This window comes from Pieris napi, chromosome 11 (assembly GCF_905475465.1).
Source record: "Pieris napi chromosome 11, ilPieNapi1.2, whole genome shotgun sequence".
Classification (NCBI taxonomy): Eukaryota; Metazoa; Arthropoda; class Insecta; order Lepidoptera; family Pieridae; genus Pieris; species Pieris napi.
Genome location: NC_062244.1, coordinates 1,017,705 through 1,030,964, shown reverse-complemented (window position 1 = coordinate 1,030,964; position 13,260 = coordinate 1,017,705). Strand labels below are relative to the sequence as shown.

Genomic DNA, 13,260 nt, shown 5'->3' with positions numbered 1-13,260 from the left:
CACGGACGCGCGTAACACGCTAGGGCAACGCGAACAGAACGCGCCGTCAAACGTACGCCGTGCGTCGCTACGGGCGTACGTGAACCCACCCCGCCCCCCAATACCCCGCCCCTCCTCTCACCGTGCTAATAACCGCAGGTGCCGAAGACTGGCCGTCCACGCCGCCCCCGCTCAACAACAATACGACACACCACAACAACAACGGCCCACTCCCACTACCGCTGCCGCCGCCGAGCCCCTTCCGCTTCGACGAACATAGGCCCTACCGCTTCGCAGACGACATGGGCCCGCTACCACCGGGCGCTCTCGTCGGCCGCCTCGGAGACTCTCTCATTCCCAAAGGAGATCCCATGGAGGCCCGTCTGCAAGAAATGCTCAGATACAACATGGACAAATACGCCAACTCGAACCTTGACACGCTGCACATAAGCAGACGAGTGCGAGAGCTACTGTCGGTGCACAATATTGGCCAGAGGCTCTTCGCGAAATATGTTCTGGGACTCTCTCAAGGGACCGTGTCGGAGCTGCTGTCGAAACCGAAGCCTTGGGATAAATTAACAGAGAAAGGCCGGGATTCCTACAGGAAAATGCACGCGTGGGCCTGCGACGAAGCCGCCATCATGCTCCTGAAGTCACTAATTCCCAAAAAAGGTATATATCATTTTAATTTACTCGTGGTCCAATATAACAGGTCTTATATCACTTATTGTTCCATGATATAAAATGGAGTTGCCACCAATCGCTAATTGGTTGTGCAGTAGGTTTGGTGGTAGCTCATTCCGCATGTTTAGATCGGGACTCTGCTTTCCCCTTCGAGGCAATCTTCCAGGCGGGTAACGCCGTTATCAGTGCTTGTCAAACGCTCCATCAATCAAATACGATAGCTATTAAACGTGAACCCGAGCGATTAACCTCTCAGAACAAAAGATATTTTTGGTGGAACTTTGTTACAATTGAGCTACGCTTTCGCTAACATTTGGGTGATCATTTGCAATTTGTCAGGATATAATGATCGTCCAACACGCTTTACACTGAGTTGCCATCCATTTTTTATTTACCCCCCAAAGCATTTTATTGATAGAAATGAATCTTTAGCTAGATTAGTAAACATTTGTTTCAATTTTGTTACAATAGAGTTAGTTGTATCTGTTATACCGTTTGCAAATGTTTATTAATGTAGATGTGAAAATCGCACAAGATGGCAACTCCGAGACGACCGCACTTATGTTTTGTTTAATACATTTTTATGTTCTTTCCTTTCCAAACCTTATCCTTTTATTTGCTCCGACTCCTTGTCCGTCGCATCCTGTGCGGAAACTATCGTCAGAGATTCGAGATTCCCCTCCCTTGCTATATAAAGGGGGGTGGGGGGAATGGGTCAAGCCACTCCCAGGCGTACCGCGACTTCGATTTATAGTTTTAATACGTGTCGCTTTTGTTAATGCTGCCCGCCATTTTGTTTTAGTTTTAAAATCTCATGTACCAAAGATCTTTCTAAAATTGAGCTTATTTCACTATTGTGTGAAGACATGTTAACAGAAATATATTAAAAACAAGGAAATACTTAAAACAATGAAACTAAGCAATAAAATTAAAATAATCTGAGTAATTATGAAGTTTTAAAAGAATTACATAGATAAAATCTAAGACAATAAAAAATAAATACAAAATGACAGATAATGACGAATGTTGCCATGGCTTTAAAAATGGTAGAGATTGATTTTCTGACAATATCGATTTAAGTAAGGTAATGAAGGTGGACGGTAATAACAAGTAGTAATAAGTGTTCAGAACACGCAACCGTGAGAACAGTCTTATACCGTTCATTTAATATTGAGGTATTGTCCTACTTGTTGCCGCAAGAAGGTCATCATTGACAATTGACAGTTGACAGCTGCACCTGTTGGGCTGACAGTTGAACTCGACATTAATCTAATTTTAAGTTTCGAATAAAGAATTTTTTAATAATTTATCTATGCAAGCTAGAATCTATTATCTATGGTTTTCCGGAAGAAGTTTCTATACCTAACTTTAGTTGGACAAAGTTAGTACAAACGGAAACCACTGCTTACATAACTGTAAATAACAAAATTACCGCACTCCATTGTTTGTCAATTCTCACGACATGTATGTCCACTATATCTTTAGTTCTAGCTTTGAAACGTATTTCTATGCGACCATACTTCAGGGATACCATTTTAGTGAAAAATTATATTTCCAACACCTCACGCGAACTTAAAGATTGCTTTAAAACAACTTGTGGCCTCACAGTTCTTTATCTGTCACCTTGATCTCGGAATTCAGTAGAATAAATAAAATAGTGGTGCTACAATCTTAATAGGTCTGGGCCTCAGATTTCTGTATTTGTTTCATGATCATTTGTCAACGTATGTTGTGATCAGCTTCCTGATACTCGCCGTCGTCTTTTTGGGTCTAAGGCAAGCCGGTTTCACGATGGTTTCCTTCGCACGCTGAGGCGACTCAATTCAGTAAGAATACTAGTAATAAACGTTCAAACATTCCCTTTATGGAATGACTATTAAAAAGCCTAGCAATTTGTAGTCAGCAGCTAGAATTTACATCTTCATAGACAAACTATCGCTTACATTATGCATAATTGCATACTAAGGGGAAGTTTTGAAATGCGTAATTCCTAATAAAGTAATAATCGTTTTGTTTCGATAAACTTGTCATTACGCCTCACTGCTCCTGAACTACTGATGCCTGACTAATTTTTATAACAAAAAATGTGTATGCACTTATTAGATTACAGTCAATTACCGCCACCGCCCAGACTATTTGTTTGTTAGAGCAAAATGGCAAAAACACCTTTATTAATTAAAACAGTAGGCGGGAAACGTAAACAGCGTACTGGTATTAGTTTTTTCCACCTTCTAGTTCATTAGTTCTAAGTCACGGAATACATACAGCTATTATGTAGATTGAAAATAAAACGACCATAAACAATCAACAACAAATTAAAAACGTTATACGTCACTTGGACAGATGACATTGCGCTTTTTCTTACCGTGGTATTGGCACACAGATTAAAAAGTCCGTAACTTAAGGGAATATTAATGCGTTTTAAAGGTGAAAGTAGTTTTTTAAAGTTGCCATTTCAAAAATATCGCGTGTCGCTTTCTTATTTTAATGCTTTTTAAATACAAATGACCGATCAGTTACATTATAACCGATAATATCGTGACTGAGGTCAATTCCCAGCCGTAGAGAATAAATCGGTCAACTATCAACGTATATCAATGCGTAGATATGACCATCGTGTTAGCTTTTTTACACAACTTACATAATAAATTAACCAAGCATCATTAACTATGCACTTAATCCAACCATCCATCCAATTAAGTATAGTAATGGTATTTTTAATAGTGGCAATGATAAAATGTTGGCATTACCATCATAATAGTTTTCAGATGCGTCGATTTATTCTTAGTTTTTTTCTCAAAACTCAAACAGCGTGTCCGTATCTTATTCACAGAGCCATAAATGGAATACAAAACAAGAACTTGCAATTAAAAACAAAGTGTTCGCGTGAAATGGAACGCAGCAGTAACACTTGTTTTTCATATTTGAAAATCGAACGTGTTAAGTTAAAACGGCCGAAAGTTAGCCGTAAATGGTTGTACGCGGCGTGAAAATCTATTTTCAATGGGCACTATCGGCAAAGGACAGCGAGGCTTTACGTTCAAAGTTAGCCCTAACCCTCATACAGCTCTTAGTTTAGAGCAAATTTTAATATTCAATTGGCCTTTTGTTTGGAAATTGTTAGAAAATTGCGTGTAACGAAACGGAAACACGGATAATTAGAGCAGAATTTATGTTAGACAAAGGTGATGTGAGCGATATATTTGACATTAAATGCATTTAGAGAGATGACTTTGAAACTGCTTATGATTATCTTATAATTAATACAGCGAAAAGCTTGTGAAATGTTGTGAAAAGTAAGGTTATTATAGAAGTCCAATAGCCGCGTGTGTCTGTATAAATGCGATAAAGTCAAAAACTACCGAATTAGATAATCAATAGATAATTTTGATTCTCTCTCTACGCAGATCCATTGCGTCTCTATGCGTATTCTACAAAGTGTACTATGGAGAGCGTTCTGAAGAGATGTTTGGCCTGATCCCTCCAGCGTTTCAACACCCTACTGTATTCACTCTAAATTTCATGTCTACACCTTGATGGCTGGACGTCTTCCACGGTCCGCTTCACAAGACAATTACTTATGCGAACTAGCGAACTGTGGAATCAACTCCCGGTGGTCGTCGTCCCTGGTAGACCACTAACTGTATAAAAAAATAGCTTCCTCCTCAAAGACCGGTAACCTACCCACTAAAATAGGTGTTCATAGGCTGCGATAAATCCTCGTTTTGGGTGTCCCTGTGCTTTAAAGAAATATTTGAAGAGTTGAATTACGATTTTGTGTTTGTGAATTGTAAATTTACACAGCGATAATATATTAAAACGATTCATTGATTGGTTTATTACGTGAAAACAAGTTAATATACTCCGATTTATGTATATTTAACCTAAAAAATACATATTGGAACTAAACAAAGAAATCCGGTATATAGACTGATTCTAACAGTTTCAATTTTCTTTAACAATGACAGACTTAAAATGCACTCAAGACTATGGCAAGTTGGTAAAGCTATGAATGCTGGAAAGTTACGATCTATAATTATGTTAGTAATATTAATTAGTCACCATTAAGTGTTATAATTAGTCGATTAAAAGGACTAAAACAAGGAAAGTTTTACAAGCGGCCGAAATAAATAAGCTCGCACATTAAAACATTAACAACGGATAATCACGTAATAATCACCCCAATAAAAATATTTATACTTTATTATCATGAAAACATACCATAATGCAAAAGTATTTAACGATTAACAAGTTCTTTGTTCGTTTCGCTGGCGCGTTTAGACCAATCACTGCCATCTACCGTGCAGTAGCGGAATCTTAATCCGCGAATTGCCAACATAGACACGGCATAAACGCTGAAATTATCACAACACAATTATCAAATTACGATTACCACGAGACATACAATCTAAGCGGCAATTATTACCGGGTAACCTCCACAAAGGGTACAAAAACGAGAGCAACGCTAACCACTTAGAAAGCGCCTTTGAAAAACTAAATGGCCGGTTAAAGAGCGTTTATGCTGAAATAACTTGCAAAAGCGCAGAAAAACTGCGGTATGCGAGTAACAATGTACGCGTAACGCCATCTGTTGTCGAGTGGCGGTAAACCGGCAGGGGTCAAGAAATTATTTCGCCAAGAATGCCCGCCGTCTCGCGGCTGCTTTGATGGCTTCCGACGAAGCAATCAGACCTCTTTACGGGCATATTTATGATTATAATACCGTGTCTCATTATATACTTTATGATTTTATACCTAACTGGCCGTCCAAGTATTTGTTTCGCTTGTCGCGTAAACGACCCGACAAGGACGAGTGATCGGATCTTTCGTTTTTAACACCAGACATTAATTCCTCACTAATTATTTATTAATTACTTCACATAAAAGTATACCTCAGTATAACACGGGTTTAATTAACTATAACTATAGACTTCATACGCAATTTCGAAGTATGATTCAATATCAAAACCATTTCTCCTTCAGACATCCTATTACTATTTTAGCTAGGAACAACTCATACGGGATACATTAAAGCGAAATAATCTAAAAGCCACCAACGTTGCGATCATTGATACAACTGACGACCAAAATAAAACAATTAATTAATATACAGATCCGTGGCTAGGGTTGCCAGTGAAAGTTATTATATTTATATTCGTCATTATACCAGACCTTTATGATTTAGTGTAGGCAAAAACAGCTTAAGCAGCTCTTATACATTTTAAATATCTAACGATTAGATTAAAACCAGTTATCAAATTTTAAATGAAAAATACAATTTTATTTAGTTTAATAGCCAGCCCTATGTTGGTTAATGATAAAGGAATGACGATGCACTCGTGAATTCACATTAAATATATTGCATTGGTCTAGAAATGTACGACTCTAACCCAATTTAAACGGTTATAATTGTCCAAAGGACAACTTAAGGAAAATCAGCCAAATTCTTTGTTAACAATCTATTTCAATTCAAAACGTCATTACATATGTAGGACAAAAAGTAACTAACACGACGTCGGAGTTCAAATAATAAAAACTATTTCCCGCCAAAAAATTACACAGACTACATACGTCAAAGAGTCTTTATGCATACAGACAATGAATCATTTGTCGCACAATTACAAAGCCAAAAACTACCGTAAACATCGCCCACGCATTCGATTCCTCGGTAACGCTAAATAAGATTTGTCGCAAACTTCGATTCGGAACAAAACAATTTCATTATTCACTCAAGATTGATTTAAACGATACTCGGACGAGAAATATTGTAACCGCATTACTGGCAGCGAATATATTATCTGTATTGATCCTTTAAAATTAAATTTATGCATAACTAAACAAGTTGGAAGTCTTTGAGAAGACAAATCAAAAATACCAAATACAGGATGTAGGTTTAGGCTAAAATTCATATACTAAATGAATTGTCAAATAGTTACACAATTATAACATATTTAAGAGACAGTTGACACTAAGACAAGAAATTTAGCGCGTACTATGGTTTATGTCAAAATCCAATATCATATTGACGTTTCTATTGACTTATTTACGACATAATATAAGCAAATCATTTAATTTATAAAATCTGTTGCGCCATTGTCTGTCTGTTATTATAATTACGTTTTAATTAAAAAATGAAAAGTATTCTCCAAAATAGCCTTACATGTTGTAGAATTCTTGACAGTCGACGTTGGCGCCAACCGCCATTTTGTTCTCAACTAAAACTAGGAAATTAAGCAGCTAAGGAATCGCAACATATTTTAAGAAATAATTAATAATACGTTAGTTCAGGGAAAGCGGGCGATAATTTAGAGATCTGTCACAGTGGATGGCCTGTTTAAGTTGTCAGTTCGGACGCGATTTGTGGACGACCATTTCGCATCTTTGCTCCTTGTCTTGCATAATTAGTAAGGATTAATGTAGCTATGAATGTTTTTACAAACCAGCTAATTCCTGTTTATAAATTGCTGGAACTATTTTAACGAGGAAGGGAGTATACAAATATTTTTTCTATGTTAATCGCTTTTACAGATATCTTATATTAAACCCAACTTCTTTCGACTCAGTTTTCTATCACGTAAACTACCACTATTTAAGCCTCAACTAGTTTAAGCTATCGCGGATTCTTAAAAGGAGTATTAAGAATATTCATAGCGCTGATACTGCATCATGAGCACACACATATATACCCTCACTTTCACACCACACAGCTTAGCCGAATTAGGTACTAGAGGAGAGTGACCAAATATGGAATACCATTTTGATTTTTAGGCATAATTTCCACAAGTGTTATAAATAAAAAACTTTTTGTGGTAATTATTAACAATCATATATTTGCACTTTAGTTTGTAATAAGTTTAGGTTTTATTGATTAGTTTAAGGTAAGAAAAAATTTAAAAAACTAAATAACGATTTAGGTACCTAAATATGGAATAGGTACCCCAAATATGGAATACTATAAACACTATCAAAAATTAACCTTAAAATACACGAGACTCTTTGGATAATATAGAAAGGTACATAATTTTTTTACAAAAATCACAAATCCAGGTATCAAACTATGGCACAGCGCAATCATTACATGCCCAGAGTCCACACATAAGGTACTTGATCCATGTTACCCCAGGAGTATCATTCGAAAACAGCACACCACAGAAAATACACTCCGTATCTTCAGATTCTGGAGCTGTATATCCTATCAAGGCATCGGGTTCACTGTCAGTATCAAATAGCATCACCTCCTCATCATCTGAATTAGGCTTAGTCTTCTCTTTTGGTGTTTTTCCTTTTGATATTTTCTGTTTTTAATTCTTGTTTTTTGCCAACACGACAGTTTTCTTTCCGAGTGTTGAGTGAGTAGCTGCGGCTTCTGCTGGAGAAAATTCGTTTTTCTGACATAATCAAAACAAAGTAGATCTTGACACATCAAAGTATTGTCCAGCGTTTAAATAACCCATTTATTTCTCTCTTACTAATTTTATTACTTCCGCTATATGCTCTGAATCCATTATTTTCGCTTTGTTTTCGAGTTGACGCCCGCCATTTTGGTAAAACATTAAAAAAATATATAATTAACAAAATCATCATGTCAGCTGATACTTCAGAGAACCAATTATGGAATAGTCCATAATTATATACTGTGTTCTGTCCATATTTGGATTTTCCAACGATTTCAAACAGACATTCAGATTTTTATATTTAAGAAAGTAATATCATCTAATACCGCTAAAACATACAAAAGAACGTCTAAACGGTCTCTAAAAGCTATAAAATCAATAATGTGTGCACTTTCTTTACGAAAAATACGTATTTTTAACATACCTTAGAAAGTTATGCGGTAGCGACAAAACAAAAAACTGTCACAATGACGAAAGCACTTGCTCAACTGACATGCTACAACTTGTACGCGTAAAAGGGGGTAAAAAGAGACAGAAAATCATTGTTTATTGCGTATGTGAGTTTGCATTTAGGAGAAATAGGGGTATTCCATATTAGGGATACTATCCCATATTTGGTCACTTTCCTCTACGTATTTAATCATTTTTATTTCAAATCAAACTCAAAATAACTTTATTCATATAGGTAACCAAGTACACTTTATACGTCCACAGAAAAGAAGTTAAATTGATTCTAAATTTACATTTACTACAAGTTCGCAAGTCAGGCGCAGAACGGAACTGACAAGAAACTCTCCGCCATTCTTTTAATCGCCAAGTTTTGAGTCATACAAATTGTTTGAACTGGCGCAAATCAATCCCAAGGATTAGGATCATTTAAATAATCGTCAAATTTATAAAAAGCTTTATTGATTAATTTACGTACAAAGAGAGTTTTGAATATATATTCCTTTCGTAAAAATTTGAACCTTTTTGTATTATGTATTCCTTTAGCTACATATTTAGTATAATTGTTTTGTTGTATATAATTTGTGTTAGCTGTAGGATTACGAATAAATATATAGGTAATAAATAGCTATTACTTTTATCACATGGTAACATTTGTCTTGCAAATTAGGTTGACCATATAGGATAATGGAAATCGCTTGTGAATAACTTAATAGAGTATTAAACAGCCAATTAAACGCTTGATCGCGCATATAATCGTCAATCAATTAATCGGTATGAATGACTGCGTTAGACTAATTATGCGTTGCGTGCTTCAACACTATATGGCCATAATCAATACAAATCAATGCACCGTTTGGTTTTTACGCTGTGGTTTAAGGGGCTTTTAATGTGTTTATTGTCTAGTATCTATATGTGTAGTTTACTCAATATTTATCCAATAAAGATACAGAGTTTAAAAACTGTGGTTAAGAATGGTTTGTTTAGCAATAACACTTATATATAAATAAATAAGTAGCGATAAAACGTTTTTAGGTCTGTGACTCAGATATCTTTTATCTATCTAATAGTCAAGGTGATCAGCCGGTTTCCTCGCGATGATTTCCCTAATTTGAGCAATTGTTAAATGCTCACATATACAGTCCATTGGTGCACAGCCGGGGATCGAATCTACGACATCAAGGATAAGAGTCACACGCTGGTGCAACAGGCCAACACTGCTTGAGCAAATAAAATTAGGTTGTGAATATTTTTAGCTCTCTTCTTTAATACCAGCATTAAGGGTAGCGTAGAAGATAAGAAGATATAATATAGTTTATTTTATTTATAACAAAATAAAATAAACTATATACTATATGCGAATAGATACTTCTTTTATCCTATTCGCCATTTTGGAACCTTCGTCAGACGATCAGGTGTTTAAATGAATTAGTCGCGCACTCGCTGCCGGAAATTCGTTTATTTCATTAAAAAACTTTGCTATATCGTTAAAAGTTTTAAACCCTTGTTGGATCGCATGTCGATACGATTTTTATTTAGTCTGTGGTACGTTGTCTATGACGAATAGAAAAGTAATAATTTCACAATCCACAGATAATGCGAAATAACTGTTTTCAAATTGATATGCTTTATTCCACAGAACATAATCGTATAACAATAAATTTGGAACAAGCAATAAAAATCGTATACCAGAATAATTCACAGCAAATTCCTCTTTAGTATTAAAAATTTGTTGCTCTGTCTCCGAGCTGGGGTTGCAGCGTCAGCACAAAATTGATTATCGAATCTAGTTACAAACTACCGACGTCCGCAAACCGTAATGTTTTTATCTTTACTCGAGGGAAATTTCAGCGTCACTACAATTATGCTCTTCCGTACAGCGATATTTGATAGGAAATAGGCGGAAAATAGCTTACATGAATAGGTGTAGTAATAATATTTACAGTTGCACTTTTATTAGAGCAGTGTTGACCTAGTCTTAGGTTCGATCGCCAGCTGGAAATATTGCCTTAGACCCGAAAAGTCGACGGCGTGTGTCACAGGAGTCTGACCACCTTTTTGTCTATTAGATCATGAAACATATACAGAACTCTGAAAAAAATATTTTAGCGCTAATGGTTTGTTTGTAATTTAATAGTTACAAAGACTGAAGATACTTTATCTAGGAAACCTAGTCTGATAGAAACAGGAAAGCATTATAATATTAGTCTGTCCAAGCCGATGTCCTGTATAAGTTCACGAACAAACAACAAAGCGACCAAGGTACTTCATAAAAGTTTCATCGCGAGTGATACGTGACGCCCGTTTTATAGTCACTTTTTGCTAGTTCAAAACATGAGGCAATCATTCGGCCTCTCGACGGAATCAATCGTGGTCGCTGCCCCCGGCTGATTGCCATCTAGCACGCGATATCTGCCCCTACGCACGCCACAAAACTTCGGACAAAAGAAATTCTCTAACGTGCTTACTCTCATAATTCATTGGAAAGGCCACAGGAGTTGAGTGAGTTATTGACAGCAATGCAACGACTTTTTAGATTCATTAAGTATTTTCTTCACTTTTTCTGCCCCAGTCGCTCCATAAATCAACGTTTTTGCTATGTAATTGTAGAAAAATAGAAGTAAATACGGTATTTTTCCATCAAAACAGTTTTGAAAATGAACGGCGAAGATAAATTATAAAAATGTTGCATTGTTGGCTGGCTGACACAATTGTGGAGGAATCACGAATTCACATTTCATACCAACATTTAGCACCTAATTTCGACTGCAGTCACCGGTTATGCAACTATTTCTTTTGCATCTCATTAACAATTTAAATGCGGGCATTTTTTAGTTTCCCGCAACACTTTCGAGCGGCCCTGACGTCCGCCTCCACGGACGACTATAATGCAAATGAGCATCGATTCACGCCGTGACGTCTGACGCGCTCTCACCCCTTTCTTTCCGACTACCCGCCTTGATTTACAATTCCGGAATCGTGTTTCCATTCGCCACCAAACCGATATGTGGCCCGAGTAAAAATTAACTATATTTTTTCGCTGTCGCAGTGACACGATAATTTAGGGCGCCTTTACCTTTCAAAGGTCCTGAATATTCATGGGGCATTAGCAATCAATAACGGCCACAGTGGTATTACCTTATTTTTGCGTGCGTGCACGCGATACAGGTACTAACAATAACAAATATTTTCCCCTTTCCCCACTTTATAACCCGCAAGACTTTGAGCCAATTAAATAGTGACACTTTATCTTTATCTAAAGTAAATTAAAAACGTCATTGTAATTATTCTACGGATTACCGGTATTCATCCATGAAGGATGCCCTTTAAAGCTTTGGGAAGAAATGCTTTTAATAAGAAATAGCAATAGTAATTATAGGATAGACAGTTCTTGATAAACAAAGCTTCCGTGACTGGACTGTATAAATTTATAGCTTTCTTTTTATTCATTCAATAACCATCATAATGCAATCATAATAGCCACAATATAGAAGATAGTATCGCTTCACACTTTACCCAAGGAAAGATAACTAAAGCTAGATCGATTGCCACTGACACACGGTAAGTACCAAACATGGCGGCTCAAAACTGAGCAAAACAAGAATTTGATGATATCGCGCGGCACGTATCGGTAATTGTCCTATTCAGAATAACAAAACCCATTGTAAAAGATCAAAGGAACTAATAGACGTGTGTTGAAATTTATCGACGGATTAATCGGATGGAGTCGAAATAAACTAATTGATTGTCGCGCTGCGCTCGCGGGACGCGGATGAAATTTTAAATCTTTATTGGCTTGATATTTAATGTTCGCGATAAATTGCGAAGTGAATATTACCGGCGGATCGCCTTTGTAACACATAAATGTTAAATTGAATCTGTCTCTAAGACACACGTCTGTGTGTAATTAATTCAATGCTAGCGTGACGCGATCATAGTTTTCTTAGTAAAGCTCTTTCAACCAAATCAGGTATAGTCTTAAATCAGATAGAGAAACCGACGGGGCACTTCCATAAGCAATATTTCCGAGATAACCATTGATGCCCAATTAAGCGGACATTAAAAACTAAACTAGGCAATTAACAAACCGAATCACGTATATAGAGTTATTGTCTATGCTTTATGAGTTGAAAACCGTGAACATTATGGTCATGTAGATGTAATCTGAGACCCGTACGCCATCTTTAAAAAGTATCACGTTTTTAGTCATAAGTAGTTAACTCCGAACGGTGATTTCACAAAAAATCGTGTGTAAATATAAAAAATAACGAATCGGGGGATAAGAGTGTCGCATGAATAATAAGTATTGAAGTGGTACGTGAGAAATGCTTTGAAAATGGCGAAAGTTGCGTAAATAACTGGACTAGTGGATGCTCATTCCCACAATTTAACTGCCTCTAACACGACAAGTATCAAATTTAAATTTTGGCCAATGACATTTTGACAATCTCGTTTATGGAGGGAAAGTGTCTTGTCAAACAATTTCGTCATTACATCGCCACTAGGCCGCTATTGTACCAATTTTACATAGATTATAAACAACACAAAAAGAAGTGCTTTTATAATTAGCGCGTTCCTCAAAACGTCATAAACTCACAAAGACGTTTGCCAGATTATCCAAATTGACGTTTTTACGTTACATTAAATAAAAGGCACTTTACATCCCAATAAAAACACACTCCCGAATAAAAACAATAAAATGCACTTTAATTCAATCTCTAATTGCGATTAATCAAGTGTTATTTTCGCTTGGACA

At 36.5% G+C, this 13,260-nt stretch overlaps 1 protein-coding gene across 7 annotated transcripts in view; it reads left to right on the top strand.

Moving 5' to 3' along the window:
* LOC125053838 (homeobox protein cut) overlaps nt 1-13,260 on the top strand; it is a 133,919-nt gene that overhangs the window by 113,333 nt on the left and 7,326 nt on the right. For 5 of the 7 annotated variants that reach the window (XM_047655426.1, XM_047655423.1, XM_047655424.1 and 2 more), the window contains one exon: nt 139-651. The exons of the other annotated variants lie outside the window; for them this stretch is intronic. In XM_047655426.1, coding sequence (XP_047511382.1) covers nt 139-651 — 513 coding nt within the window. The remainder of the gene's footprint in view (nt 1-138; nt 652-13,260) is intronic. 7 annotated transcript variants of the gene reach the window in all.